The sequence below is a fragment of the Phodopus roborovskii genome, unplaced genomic scaffold (assembly GCF_943737965.1).
Source record: "Phodopus roborovskii unplaced genomic scaffold, PHOROB, whole genome shotgun sequence".
Taxonomy (NCBI): Eukaryota; Metazoa; Chordata; class Mammalia; order Rodentia; family Cricetidae; genus Phodopus; species Phodopus roborovskii.
In genome coordinates, this window is record NW_026126637.1 from 740,438 (window position 1) to 756,386 (window position 15,949).

A 15,949-nucleotide genomic window follows, 5' to 3' on the forward strand; every position below is an offset into this window, starting at 1 on the left:
TTCCTGGGTTCCTATGGTGTGTAAGTGGAGCACTTGGCTCTTATCAAAGACTTAAGAAAACACAAAGAGGAACAAGAAACCTGGAACCAATGAGGTGGCAGAAATTTGATGTTTCTTAAGAGATCCAGAAGCTATGCAATTGCGATGCTATTGGAGTCATTTTATTTTATTGTTTTAAATGTGTGGAGGTTTTGCCTGTATGTCTGTGCACCCACTACACACATGCCTGGTGTCCTTAGAGGCCAAAGAAAGTATTGGATCCTTTGGAACTGGAATTATAGGCAGCTGTTAGCTGGAAATTGAACCTGGGTCCTCTGGAAGAGCAGCCAGGGCTCTAATTACTAAGCCTTCTCTCTTCCCGAAGTGGAGTTCTTAGAAACATGGAAGTGTAAATGTTCTCCCACTGCTGATCTGAGGAACACATGATTCAGGCATCTGTGGACATTCAGAGTTCTGGTCCTTTGTATCTCCTGATCTGAAGTTAGACAGTTGTGAACAGTCTGACATGGGCTGTGATAACCAAAGTAAGGTCTTACACAAGAGCTGTACTTGTTCTTAACCACTGTGACATCCCTCCGTTATTCTTTAAAACAAAAGATGGTGTGTTGACAGATGGCTCTGAGACTCAGAGCACTGAATGCTCTTAAGAAGAACTCGAGTTGGATTTCCAACATCCACATGGCCACTCACACCATCTGTCACTCCAGTTCCTTGGGATTCAATGTCCTCTTCTGGCCTCTGCAGGTACCAGACACAAACATGATGCACAGTCGTACATGTATAGTGAGAAATCAACCCCACTTGAACCTGTTGCACTGACCACACCCATTGGGGTGTGGGGACTGGTGCAGGGCATAACCTGTGTGGACTAGGTCTGTGGTCCCAGACTCCAGCTTGCTCTCTTCCTGGTCAGAGACAGAGAGCATCCAGAGGCATCCTTGGAATGGGAGCCTGCAGTGGTCATCTGTTTCTGGTGTAAGTAATTTCTCTCTGAATAAACATCCATCAGACAATATTTTGCCCTGGAATCTTATTTCCCATGCTTTATACATGCAGGCAAAGCATTCGTTCATTTAAAAATAAATAAGTCTGCTTTTAAAACACAAATGGGAGTATCTGGGTGTCTCAGTGGCTAAGAACACTTGTGGCTGTTCCAGGAGACCAAATCTCATTTCTCAGTACCTAAATCAAACACATCACCAGCACATACTCCATACTCCAGATCCAGGGAGATTAGACATCTCCTCTTGCCTCTATTGGCTCAGGAACATACACATATGAAGACTGAGATGATAACCAAACACAATCTTGCCTCTCTGCTTATTACAAGAGTTCCAACAGCACATGTGTGGGTTCCTTTCCACACCAAGAACTCTCCATTCTCTGTGGACACTAACTGGGTGACACAACAATTCAGTTCTTTCCTAATTCAGATGTAAAGAGAGATGGCATAGACACTACCGTAGTGAAGGAAATTTTAAAAACAACCGCCTGGTCACATCCTTTCTGTATGTGCCATTGTGGCTCTGCCTTGTCTCTGTCTCTCCCCATGTTCCCACCAACCTCTCTTACTCCCACATTTTGAAAACAGGTTCCCATGTATCACACTAAGTAAACAAATGAACACCCTATCCTCCTTTCTCCACCTCCCAAATGCTGGAATTAGAATCATGTACTATCACACCCAGTTTAGGCAGGACTTCCTGCAGACTAAGCCGTCCCTCTGCTAACTGATCTATACCCCCCAGTCGATGGCCATCTTCTTTAATGCACTGTGGGAACTAGGGAGACTGGAGGCAGGAATCCCTGTACTAAAGCAGAATGGGTTAGTTTACTAAGGCTGTCACTACAAAGCACCCACATACTGGGTATCTTAAAGCATAGCAACTGGTTTTGTCACAGTTGTGGATGCTGGAGACCCAAGCTCATGATGTTGGTCCTGGGGCTTCTCTTCGGCTCGCAGATAGCCAATTTCTCCTCTCTGTGTCCTTGCAGAGACATCTCTATAAGCTTACACAGCCCTTGTGTTTCTTCTTAAAAGGTCACCACTTATATTGGATTAGGGCCCCATCCTTATGACTTTACTTAGTTTTAATTAGTTCTTTAAATGCCCTAACTTTGAATAGTCTCACTCTGTATGGAATGGGAATTTGGGTATTAACTTGAGATTGAAGAAGACACCAGTTCATGACAGAAAACAGGATTAATCTACGAATTGATGAGAGAAAATTCTAGAGGTAAGCCTAAAGGGATAAATGATCCTAAGAAATGCCTGCAGTTCAAAAGCAAGGTCTGAGCTGCAGACAGTGGGAAGTGGTGTCATGGAAATGTCTACACAGAAAGCCTGTCAGGAGATAAGAATGTTTTCTAAGATGTAGATAATATTTATGACACTGGAATCTGTGCTGCGTGCTCTGCATCAGTTGTCTTGTCTGTTGTACTGAAATAAAAATTCTTTTTGTAACTACTATGACTCTGAATTCACAGGTGAAGTTACTGAACCTCCTAAATCATGGTCACATCCAGCCAACACCTGATTGTTTGTTGTTGCAGTCTATAAGAGCATCAAGTGCTCTTAATCATTTAGCCCTCTTCTCCAGTCCCACCAACACTAGTTTCTGCACAGCCTGAAAACCAGGAATAGTTTTCTTGTTTGTTTTTCTGCCTAAAGAGCATCAGAAGAATAAAATATGGTGTGTGAAGTGATGTGAAATCCAATTGCTGTGTTCTTAGATGATGTACTGTTGGGCATATTATCTGTGTTTCACGATATAAGGTTGAACTGAGGAATCATGAAGCCTACCAGGTATTAAATACTGACTTTCTCTCCTTTGATAGAAAATGTTCATCCCTGGTTAAATGGCTTGTCTGTTTGCCTAACTAATGACAAACCTAGTCCAGGTTCTGAGAACCTTCACTGTTCCCAATGTGAGTTGCCAGCAGTCTATTTTCTGACAGAATAATTTGCCATCTCAAGCAGATTACTCCAACCCAGCACAGCTCACAGCCATTTCCTTTGGGTTTACCTAGATTGTGTAAATGGGGCCCACAAAGCAGAAGTCTGCCCTGGGACTTTCCTGAATTTCTTTACCCTCTAAACTCTACCCTACACACACATGCCTCTGCATTCTCACAGGTGCTGTGTGGTAATCACTAGCCTATGATTACCACACAGCATCCTGTGCCTCAAGTCAGAGGTGTGGTGGACTGTGGAGGAGCAGGTAGGGAACTCCCATCAAACCATCTGCAAGGAGAGCCATCAGACTTCAAAGACCTGACACTAGTTACCCTCTACCCTTTCTTGTTTTCTCTTGGGATCTGAATCCTTCACTGTGTAAAATGATGCCCTTTACAGCTCAGTTCCTTGTGAGTTGGTATAACTTCATTTTTATGCTTTATCAATTGTGTAGCAGTGTTTTTCCTACTGAGACACTGTGGAGAGAAGATCCTTAAAGTTTGAGGAAGTTAAAACTTGAAACATTTCCCCCTAGGAAAACATGTTTCAGGGAAAGCAGAAACTTACAAAATATTTAGACCCCTCTACAAGGTTAAGGAAGCAGTAAACAAATGTTTTAAAGAAGAGAGGAGCTCAAGTTGCCTGGAGGAGGCTCTCAGATTAAGGAGCTTATCTGTGGAAGATTTTCCAACATAATGAATTGCCTGTAAGTTCTTCAGAAAGCTGCAGGTTTGCTGTTTCTTCACTGTCATTCAGACTAAGGTGGGATTTTTTGGTGACGCAACAGTCTCTGAGTCACACTGGTTCCTGTAAGTAAACCCTCAGGCACATATACTCTGTTAGTGTCCCCCATTGAGCTCACTGGTTTGCCAACTTGGATTCAGCATGTTCGTTGCTTTTCTTTGTCCCCAATGTCCTGTCTGGGGTGGATAGACATTTTTTGATGCCCTTCCAGGAAGTCAACACCTTCCTTCCTTGGAAACATTCTAAAAGGTGTCTGTTATGAATGACCACAAAGATGAGTTGGCAGAAGTGTGGGCAATTATGGTATTGGCCTTGGCAATTGTGACCAAGTGTAGAATGTTTGATCCTCACTGATTGTCTGAATTATTCAGTTATCTTCTTCTCTCTGGGTCTCTTGTTTCTCTTTCTTTTCCTCCACCTCTGCCTTTCACTGTTTTCCTTATGCTGAGAAGGCTCCTGAAAACCCAGGGCCCTTCACCTCTGATATAGATAAGATTGGACCTCTATACCCCACCAAAGATGAAGCAGGGAGAGGATTTTAGGCTCTTGAGTTTCTAGAAGGATCCAGTTCAATCACCAAATGCTTTTTTTAAAAATGTGATTTGGATATTATTTCAGGGACAATGCAAATCACGGGAAGTCCTAGTTTCCTGTTTCCTGTTTCCCAATTCATTTCTGCTCTGTTACCCCGCCCCCATCCACTTACATATTTTCTGTTGAGGCCATTGGAGACAGGCCACTCTCTCCAGGACATCAGAATTAGAGCTTTCCAGAAGAAGGCCCACAGCTGTTGGAAAGTAAAGGTGGGAAAACTTTCCCTCAGGGTCTGCACAACTTGGTGAGGTTGCAATCAGCAGATTGGTGGCAGAATAGAGTTTGGTCTGTATAACAGAGGGCTGGGGATACGATTTCGTGGCTAGACTGCTTACCTAACAAGCACAAAGCCTGGCTTTTATCTCTAATACACAGTGGCACACTCTTGCAATCTCAACATCAGAGTTGGAGAGACAAGAGAAGCAGAGGTCTGTTATTCTTGGCTAAGTTCAGGGTCAGCCTGGAGTATATGAGAGCCTGTCTAAAGAGAAAAGTAAAGAAAAGAAAGAAAGGAAGGAAGGAAGGAAGAGAAAAGTAAAAGAATAAATAAAGCTCAGTCGTGGGAAAATATAAGATAAAGAAGTGAATACAGAAATATATAACACTTTTTCAGGATTTACTGCAAAGAAAGTCAAAGGCATGGTTGAGAATTAAAAGGGGATATGGAAGTGAATAATAACTTGTATTAAAGATGCAATGCTCTAGAGCATATTGATGTGTTCATCATTGGGAGGAATCAAGAAAAAGTGTTAAATGTGTACTAGTCAGGGATAGCACTCCTGGAAAAAAAAGTAGGTTGTGAAGGATTTGTGGGGTGAGCAAAGGGAAAGTCTTAGACTGAGATACTTGTCTTCTGGTCATAGATATAAGGCCAGAGAAGGCCCTTTAGGAGTGTGGAGGGCTGTGGCTGTACTAGAACATGAAGACAGGCATGGGCTGTGTTTGAGTGGATGGAGAAAATTCTCAAAGCTTTAAGCAAAATACAGAAGGAATGACATTGTTCTTACAAGTCATAGTCAATTTGAGGAAAAGGGCCAATGTGAGGGTAGTGATGAGCCTGCAAGCAGAGAGGTCCCACATGCTTCATGGATTCTTGTTGCAGAATTTGTCTCTGCTTACTCCAGAACTGCTAATTTTGGTTGTTTTCCTATTTATTCAGGTTTAACTTTTATGATGATGTGGTGCAGTGATTGACAGGTTTAAAGGCCACTCTAAATGGTGGCTAACAACATTCCTATTCAACTCAAACCACATTCTTCCTCCTCTAACCACAGGTGGGGCCATATCTCATTGTTCTTCTGCTGTTGCATGTTCTGGCCTGTCACTGAAAAAGCTTCCTTGTTCATTTTGTAAACTTTTTAACCATTGCCTCAGAGATTCTTGAGAACAAACAGCCTCAGCCCAGCTTGGTGGTTGGTAGTTGGTGGAAGGTAGGGAAAGAAGAGTCACTTGCAAATTGTTTCTGATACTGTAAAGCATAATGTGAGCTACAGATCTGATTTTAGGCTGTCCTGTGGGTGCTTTAAAGAAATAGAGAGAATGGCAGGGGTGAGGTTACAGCTCAGCAGGAAAAGCATGTGTCTAGCATACCATACAAGCCCTGGATTTAAAACCCAGTGTCACCTAAATTGAGTATTGTGCATACCTGCAATCCCAGAATTTTAAAGTTAGAGGAAGACAAGAAGTTTAAGTCTATCTTTTGCAAGTGTGGGATTCATGAAATCGTATCTTTAAATTCAAAAACAAAACAGAGGAAGAAGAGAAGGAGAGTAGAAGGAAAGGGACAACTGTCTGGGCTTGATAGCACATATCTGTAGTCCTACCACTCGCGAAGCAGAGGCAAGAGGACTGTTATAAGTTCAAGGATAGCCTATTCTTCACAGAATGTTCCAGGCCAATCAGGGACACAAAGGAACTTATATGGACTAGGAGGAGGGGAAGAAAGAGGTGGGAAATGGAGGAGGGAGCAGAAGGGAGGAGATGGGAATGAATTTCTAATTCACTATTTGATGGGGGGAATGTCCTTCTGTATATATCTTTCTCTTATTGGCTAATGAATAAAACACTGTTTGGCTAGTGGCCAGGCAGGAAGGATAGGTGGGGCTACCGGACTAGGGCAAGGAGAATTCTGGGAAAGGTAGGCAGAAAGAGCCTGCCAAAGAGAGTTGCCATGTTGACCACAAAAAAGGAGTAACTGGTCCAGACATTCTCCTGCAAGCCAAGACCATATAGAAATACATAGATGAGTAGTTATGGGTTAATAATTAAGAGAGAGCTAGCCAATAAGAAGCCCTAGCTACCAGTCAACAGTTTAATAATTAGTATAGCTTCTCTATGTGTTTATGTGGGGTTGAAGGAGCTGTGAGACCAGGATGGCAGGAAAGAACCAATAGCAACAACTATTGGTTCAACAATTGCATCTAGAGCTGTAAACATTATTAATGAGGCATCAAAAGTTGCTTCCTTCAAAGATTTTCAAATCTGATGGCCACTGTTGCTCTTTCCCATCTCAAATTGGAGTTGATGCTATGTGAGTCAGCACTCTTCCAATGAAGGTAGTGTGACAGAGCAGAGTCAGAAAAAGACCTTTGCCGGAATTTCAGACTGAGAGACTGAGTGACTATAAGAAGTTAATGTTTCAGGTCAGTTTTCTCACTTTCACAAGTGCCAGTAATAAAAAAGAGTAAAACCTCTGGCTGAAGAGATGGCTCAGTCAATGAAGACCTGTATTTAGATCACCAGCACCCACATAAAAGCCAAGTGCAGGACTGTGTGGGTCTTCAACTTCAGCCCTGGGAGTGGGGAGAGGAGATGGTCAGATATCTGGAGCTCATTAGTCAAGCAGTGTGGCTCTAAGTTTAGTGAGAGACAGTGTCTCAAAAACGTAAGGTGAAGAGTAATTAAGGAAGACATCTCACACACACACACACACACACACACACACACACACACACACACACACACGCCTGTCATTATTCAGTACATGCTACCTGTCAATCACTAACTCACATCCAAGGCTATTAACTCATTTTATGTCCCCCCAGGCCATTTAAGGAAGTCCATAGTTAATATTAGAGAAAGCCATTTTTGACATGAGCAATACTTTACATACTTAACCCAGACAAATGTCATTCCTAACACATATTGGAAGACTCATTTCTCTCTTGCCCTTTCCCATCCTCAAGCGTCTTGAGGAAATCTCATAAACAGAGAGAACATTATTTCCTTCCACTAAGATAATCAGTGGTTAAGAGTGCTTGCTGCTCTTGGAGAGGACCAGAGTAAGCCAGGCAGGTCACAACTTGTGTCTATCCTCTCTGGCTTTTTCAGTCATCTGCATACTTGCACATATTCACACACATATACACAAACCCATACCTAAGTAAAAATAATTTAAAATTGATTTTTAAAAGCTGATTTCAACTGGTTATCCAATATCAAATGGTTTGCCTTGAAAATATATTTATAAGTGACATGTATTTAGGACTGTGTTGTGTGTTTGTATGTGTTTGTGTGCATGAGTGTGTGTGATATAACAGCAATTAATGAAAAAAGAGTCCATGCATTTGAAAGAGAGCCAGGTGGGGGAGCATATGAGACAGATGGTTTGGAGGGAGAAAAGAGAAAGAGGAAATGATAAAATTACATTATAATAGCAAATAGAAAAGAAATAGTATAAAAAGACAATTTCAGAGATGTTACCTGAAGCCATTATCTGTGTAAATGCCCCCTCTAAGCAGAGGAGAAGAGTCTCTATTGAAGCCCCAGGAATAAGGGAGGTAGGTGTGTAATGAAGTCCTTTAAGAAGAGTGATAGGTTTATGGTTGTCCTTTTGGGCCACTGAAGCTATCTTTTGCCAGTTTCCTAATGTACACACACACACACACACACACGTGTGTGTGTGTGTGTGTGTGTGTGTGTGTATATATATATAATTTTGTGGTAAAATGCACGTTTAAAAAAATCTACCTGATACTTTTTGCTGGTGCTATTGCTTGCATAAAAGGGCCACAAACCTCAGTTTTTGAGACAAGGTCTTGTCATGCCTTTCAGTCTAGTCTTAAACTCATTCTGTAACCCATGCCTGTCACAGATTTTTCTGCCCTGTCTTCCAAGAGCTGAGGTGACGAGGGTACACACCCAGCTTAAATTTTACCACTTGAAAAATTAAATGTCATTAAGTGCATTTAAAATGTTTTGCAACCATACCCCTATCTAATTCTAGAATTGTTACATCACTCAAAAGAAAACAAATTCCATACCCTTTGAGCAATAATTCTTTTCTCCCCCTCCATCATGCTCTGTACCCACTAACATGCTGTTTCTTCATGGGTATTCGTTATAAGCTGAATAATGCATCATATAACATTTTGGGTCTGGATTACTTTGTGCTGTGCCTTTAAAGTGTATCTGTCATACCATGTATTAGTTCTTCATTATTTTGTTTTACTTTTGGAGAGAGTCTCTTTGTATATCCTATAGAATAAAGACCTCAAACTTAGCCATCCTCATGCCATAGTATCCCAAAATGCTGTGATTACAAGATACCACAATTAGCATGTTTCATTCCTTTTTTATGTCTGAAACCTATATATCAAATGAAAGTATCACATTTTGGGTGTCCAATTTATTTGTTCAGTTTTCCTCAACTAGACACATGCTAGAGTTATCTGGAAAGAGGAAACCTCAACTGAGAAAGTGCCTTGATCAAATTGGCCGGGAGATCAGTCTGTGTGCCATTTTCTTGATTAGTAATAGATGTGGGAGGGCTGGAGAAATCGCTCAGAGGTTAATTAAGAACACTGGCTGCTCTTCCAGAGGCCTGAGTTCAATTTCCAGCAACCACATGGTGGCTCATAACCATGTATAATGAGATGTAGTGCCCTCTTCTGGCATACAGCAAAACACTGTATATGTAATAAATAAATAACTCTTTAAAAGAAAAAAAAATGATATAGGAGGTTTCAGCTTACTGTGTGTGGTGCCACCCTTCAGTGGTTAGACCTGTGTTGTATAAGAAAGCATGCTGAGCAATCCTCAAGTTCAAGTCAAAAAGCAGCATTTCTCCATGGCCTCTGCTTCAGCTTTTGCCTTCAGATTCCAACCTTGTCTTTTCTTCATTATGGAATATAAAATATTAACTGAAATAACCCTTTTTCTTCCCAAATTGCTGTTGGAAAGCAAACTTGGACGGGTTGTCTTTATATTCAACCTGTAATGGAAAATGCTGCTATAGAAATTTGCACAACTTTTTTTGAATACACGTTTTTTAACCATAACTTTTATTTAATCTTCAGCATCTGAATGCACAATCATCCTTACACTCTTGCCCTCATAACATCACGCAGCACAGACCTCCTGTGCCACCACGTCCTCTCCTTCTGTTCTTAACAGTCCAATGAGAACTGCCTGCTGGAATATTAACCCATCCTTTTGGCTTGATCTTGTACTGAAGTGTTGAACACAAATTTTATCTACATACTGTTCGCCCAGGTTTTGGTTTTGTCTGGCTTTATTTTGTTTTTTCCTCTTGCAAGTTAAGGATCTACATCAGCGAAATAGTTCCCCTATCTGATAAGCAGTTAACAACATGGGTAAGCATGTCAGGCAGTGGTGAGCTTGTGCTAGCTTGAGTGTGAGGTAGTGGGAAGGAAAATATATTGGGTATTGCAATAAAGGCAAGGAAAACTGTCTTTTTTGGCATGTTCAAAAAATAGGCCCTGAGGGTTAAAGCACTTGCATATAAGTGTGAAGACCAGAGTTTGAATTCCCAGAAACCCATGTAAATATCAGTTGGGCTCAGTGGCTCACCTACAATCTCAGTCTCAGAAGGGATAGAGAGCCAATCTACCTAACAAGGTTAGTCATTGCTGTGAGCTTTGAGTTTGACTGAGAGAACCTGTCTTGACGAATATGTTGGAAGAGTGGTAGAGTATGAAGTATGAAGCCTGACAGCAACCTCGGTGCTCCACATATATGCAGAAGCATTCACAAACATGCATCCACTCATACATGCTAAGAAAACACACACTCGTAGAAACTGGGAAAAATAAAGACAGGCATAGTGGCATATGTCCTTCATCCCAGCGCTCAAGAGAAAGAGGCAGGCAGATTTCCCTGAGATTACAGCTACTTTTGTCAATAGAGAGAGTTCTAGGCTAGAAAATGATGTATACTGAGACCCTGTATACTGATGTATACTGAGAAAAGAAAAAGTTAAGTAATAAATAAATAAATAAATAAATAAATAAATAAAAATATCCCTGTTTCTTAATGTTCTAGCAGTGAACAAGATGGACACCAACATCTCTCTCCTCATGAACCTCTCTGCAGTGAACTCCATGAATGTATCTGCAAGGACCCAGTCAGTATCTGCTGGCTACACTGCTCTGAATGTCTTCTCATATTTGATGTTTGCAATCACCTTTGTCCTTGGAGTGCTGGGCAATGGGCTCGTGATCTGGGTGGCCGGCTTCCGCATGGTACGCACAGTCACCACCATCTCTTACCTGAACCTGGCCGTGGCTGACTTCTGCTTCACCTCCACGTTGCCATTTTTCATCACTTCTAAGGCCATGGGAGGACAATGGCCATTTGGTTGGTTCATGTGCAAGTTCATATTTACCATAGTAGACATAAATCTGTTTGGAAGTGTCTTCCTGATCGCCCTCATTGCTCTAGACCGTTGTATTTGTGTCCTGCATCCGGTCTGGGCTCAGAACCACAGAACCGTAAGCCTGGCCAAGAAAGTAATTATCGGACCCTGGATTTGTGCTTTTCTCCTTACCTTGCCAGTTATCATTCGTGTGACCACAATCCCCAATAAACTTGGGCCAGGGAAAACAGCCTGCACGTTTGACTTTTCCCCCTGGACCGAAGATCCGGTAGAGAAGAAAAAGGTGGCCATCACCATGCTTACCATCAGAGGAATCATCAGGTTCATCGTTGGCTTCAGCACACCCATGTCCATTGTTGCCATTTGCTATGGGCTCATAGCCACTAAAATCCACAGGCAAGGCCTGATCAAATCCAGCCGTCCCCTGAGGGTCCTATCTTTTGTCGTGGCTGCCTTTTTCCTCTGCTGGTGCCCATTTCAGGTAGTGGCCCTCATATCCACAATCAGAGTCAGAGAACGCTTGAGTGGTATGATTCCAGGAATCACAACTGCAGTGAACGTCACAAGTTCCTTGGCCTTCTTCAACAGCTGCCTCAACCCAATTCTCTACGTCTTCATGGGCCAGGACTTCAGAGAGAGACTAATCCACTCCCTGCCTGCCAGTCTAGAGAGAGCCCTGAGTGAGGACTCAGCCCAAACCAGTGACACAGGCATCAACTTGGGCAACAATTCCTCTTTACCTTCTGAAGACAATGTACAGGCAAAGTAAAGAGAGGGCTCCAACTCAAGTTTTGTCTGCTTTGAGTTCCCCTGTGCTGTAATGGATATTCCCTTTTGACCTTTGAGCTACACACTCAACAGAAAAACTTGAGATGATTTTTTGGACTTTTGTTACCTCAACCCAAGCAGGTCAATAAAAAGACAAGAATAATATACATTTTCTTGTTAGTCTGAGATAGATACAAATGGCAGCTAGTGCTATAGCATTGTTACTAATACTATCCACTTCTAGTCCCCTCACAGGCTGTAAACATGCAAATTCTCATAAGTGTCATTCTGTGGGTAATAGGTGTATATTTCCCTTAGGTAATGAAGGAGGAAGGGGAGAGACTCCTAGCTCTTGAATTACACAATTTCCTGATCCCTTGTTTTGAAATATACCACTTACTGTCATAAGATCAGTGTTTTCTGGTGGTACACATTTTTAATTCCAGGACTTGGGAGGTTGAGGCAGGTAGATCTCTGTGAGTTTAAGGCCAGCCTGGTCTATCTACAAAGCGAGGAGTTCCAGGACAGGCTCCAAACCTTCAAAAAGAAACTATGTCTTGAAAAAAACAAACAAACAAACAAAAACAAAAAAAAATGTTTCCACTTATGTCTCTCAGTGTAGCTACAACCAAATTTACCCAGTTTGTACAGTACCTGGTATTCAAGTACCTGCTCCAAAGTGAATGACTCCGGAATGGTACTCCAAGTTTTATTCTCAGCTGCGGTGCCGCCCACCCACCTCACCACCTCACCCCCACACATGCCATAATTTGTTGTCATTTGTGTTCCTTTGGTCTTGGCCACTCTGACTAGAGTAAGGTGAAACCTAAAAATAGTTTTAATATGAAGTTTCCTGCTAGCTAAGGACTTTAAACATTTATTTAAATGTTTTGCAACCATTAGTAACTCGTCCTTTGAGAAATCTACCTTCTCTATTGCCTGCTTTTTAAGTGGGTTGCTTGTTTTCTTGATGTTTAGCATTTATTATTATTGTTGTTGTTGCTTTAGTTCTTTGTATATTTTAGATACTAACCTCTGTCCAATGTCCAACTGCTAAAGATTTTTTTCCATTCTGTAGACTGCCTCTATACTTGAGTGATGTTATTCTTTGTTGTATGGAAGTTTTTTAGTGTTATTTGGTTCCATTTTTTATTGTTAATCTGTACTTTAAGGTTCTATTTAAAAAGTCTTTCCTGATGCAATGAGTTCAAGTGTATTCCTTATTTTATTCTATATCAGATTCAGGGCAACATGTTTGATGTTATAGTCCCTGATCCAATTAGAGAGGAGTTTTTTACACAAATTGAAAATAAGGATACAGCTGTTTTTCTTCTACATGTGGCTGTCAAGTTTACCTAGCATCATTTGTTGAAGATGCTGTTTACTATAATGATTATTGTGGGAGCATGGACTTATATCTAGACCCTCAATTCAGTTTCAGTGATCAATGAGTTTGTTTTTAGGCCAGTAGCATGCCATTTTTATTAGATCTGTATAGATCTATAGCATAGTTATATAGTTCTAGGAGGTGCTATGCATGCCCCAAGAAAAGGAATCACCAGTCTTACCCATTTGTGAATACTGAGAACTACTGACAAGACATATCCATTGATACTATATTGGCATAAACATTATGAGATTAGCCAACCACTTTCTTATTGGATTTAAGACCCACTCCACAAATCAAAACCCATACCTGCCACCACTGTTGGAGCCAAGAGCCTACAACTAGAGAGTCATAGGCCCTCATGGAGAAGCTTCTGCTATTCTGCTAAACCAGACATAATGTTAACCAACTAGTAATGACTGTCATTCTACACATAGATTGGTACATTTCTCAACTCTCTCATTTTCTTGTAGATAATAGCAAATATAGAGACTCACAGTTGGTTAAGGTGTAGAGAACCACAGACTAATGAATGCTTAATCCTAAATTGAAAAATGTATATCACATACAACCCTCAGAACCCTCCCAAGGTTCAGGGATAATTATGAAACAGGTCACAGAAAGACTGTATGACCCATAGGTAGTAGCCAACTACAAGGAAATAGTGTTTTCTGGGCACAACAGGGCAGTTGAATACACAAATTCACAGGGGTTATGACGACAGTATGACCGTGCAAGGCCAAGCCAAACCAAATCCCAGTCTGAAAAGGAGAGCTGAGCATGAAATACCACACCAAGCTGAGGAGTTACTGATAACCGAAAGCTTGTGGGAGAGATGTCTTTGTTTGTTTGTTTTTAAGGGTATAGTTTCTGGTAAATCAACCATGCTCCACTGGAAGGCCACACATCAGAGAGTATGTGGGTAGCACCAACTATTGGATGGGTTTAAAAAAAATAATAAGAGGATAAAAAGCTAAGAAGATAGGAAAGAAGGAGTAGATCTGGGAGGAGTTGGATGAGTAGATTAATATGATCAAAATACATTGTATGAAATTCTCAAAGAACTAATAAAGAAATGGGAAAAAGAAAAATGCATCTGAGGATATCCTTGATTTGTGACCAAGTCAGACAGATGTGTAAATTACTCTGTGAAAGCCCTTTCTCTTCTCCTTCTTCTTCTTCTTCTTCTTCTTCTTCTTCTTCTTCTTCTTCTTCTTCTTCTTCTTCTTCTTCTTCTTCCTCTTCCTCCTCTTCCTCCTCCTCCTCTTCCTCCTCCTCTTCTTCTTCTTTTTGAGACAGGATTCCATGCATTCCAAGTAAAGATGACCTTTAACTTCTGTGTGCGTGCATGTGTACATGTATACGTGTCTGTGTCTGTGTCTGAGGTCTATAGATGCCAGAGGTCATTGGGTCATTGTCTGGTATGTTCCTCTATTGCTCTCCACCTTATTTCGAGAATGTGTTTCTCAGTGAAACCAGAGATTACCAACTTACTGGACTAGATGGCCAGTGTACTCTGCACTCTGGAGTTCTGCTTGTCTCAGCCATTCCTTGGTCTGGCATCATGGGTGTGCAATATCGTTCTTATCTTTTAAATGGGTTCTGAAGAGCTGAAATAAGGTCCCCATGTTTCCATAGCAAACACTTTGTCACCTGAACCACTCCCCCAGCCCATGAACATCCTGCCTGCATGTTAGTATTACAAACACATATTACCACACCTGGTTGGTGTGGTGCTAGGGATGAAATCCGTAGCTTCCAGCCTATCAGGAATTGTATCACTAGCCTGAGGCTACTGAGCTGTTAACCCAGAGTAATTAGCATCTATGGGCTGCTCTAACCCAGAGTATAGTATCAGAATATAATCAAATAGTACCACTCTGAGAAGACACACACGTACAAACCCTGGAGAATTGTTTAGGACATACATCTGTTTTCACATGTGCTATAAATAAATACATTTTCCTTTCAGTCCCCATGCCAAAGAAGAACAAAATTACCACCAAGGTGAAGCATACTGTGAGAAAGGGATCTTGGGTTATGGTGAACTTGGGAATATAAGGAGCTGAGGATTGAGGGGGAATGGGTGGTACCTCAGTTCTAGGTGGTTCTGTCTTAACCACTATTTGTATTGACACAATGAAACCCTTGTTATTTGAAAATCAAAAGGAAACATACTTCCTGTTACCCAAATAGTCCCAAGCCTACTCTCCCCCCACCTTTTTTTTTTTCTCTAAATTCTGTTCAGAAATCCCTGAAGATTGAGACATACTCCACAGATGACCGGAAAAACCCCAGAGTTAGATCAGGAGGATATAGTCTGTGTCTGAAATATATATTTCTTGAGTAGGGAATTTAAAAGACACAAAGACCTGAGGGTAGACTCCTGGGATTCAGTACTTCATCTCTCTGAGCTTCTGTCTTCTGGTTTGTAAAACAAGTGTTTGACCTGTAGGCAGGTCTGTAGGGCATTTTCTTAATTAATTATTGATGTGGGAGGGCCCACCCACTGTGTGCAGTGCCACCACTGGGCAAGTCATGTTGCATTGTATAACAGACAAGCTTTCAAGCTGGAGGGATCGCATAGTGGTTAACAGCATTTGACTGCTCTTGTAGAGGGCCTGAGTTATGTTTTCAGCTCCCACATGGTGATACACAAACATCTGTAATTCCAGTTCTAGAAGGTCCACTCACTCCTGGCCTCTGCAGGTACCAAGCACATGCATGTGGTGCACATACACACATGTAGACAAAACACTCATGTGGTGATTCATTGTTTACAATCTGATAGAGCCACTGAAAATCAGAATGCAAAGCCAGCCACACTAATTCGCCATGATCTTCAGCTCGAACCCCAATATCTGTCCCTGGATTTATGTGATTC

The 15,949-nt window shown here is 41.5% G+C and overlaps 1 protein-coding gene across 4 annotated transcripts; it reads left to right on the forward strand.

Moving 5' to 3' along the window:
• Window positions 1–4,424: 4,424 nt before the first annotated feature.
• Fpr1 (formyl peptide receptor 1) lies at window positions 4,425–14,158 on the forward strand. Of its 4 annotated transcripts, none has more exons than XM_051207869.1 (2): window positions 4,425–4,538; window positions 10,577–14,158. In XM_051207869.1, exon 2 carries the CDS (start codon window positions 10,588–10,590, stop codon window positions 11,677–11,679), a length of 1,092 nt encoding a protein of 363 aa, XP_051063826.1. In that variant the 5' UTR covers window positions 4,425–4,538; window positions 10,577–10,587; the 3' UTR covers window positions 11,680–14,158. The 4 variants fall into 4 exon arrangements, with proteins under 4 accessions (XP_051063826.1, XP_051063828.1, XP_051063827.1 ...); XM_051207871.1 differs by having other exon boundaries at window positions 4,439–4,538; window positions 10,580–14,158; XM_051207870.1 differs by having other exon boundaries at window positions 4,439–4,503.
• The last annotated feature ends 1,791 nt before the right edge of the window (window positions 14,159–15,949 follow it).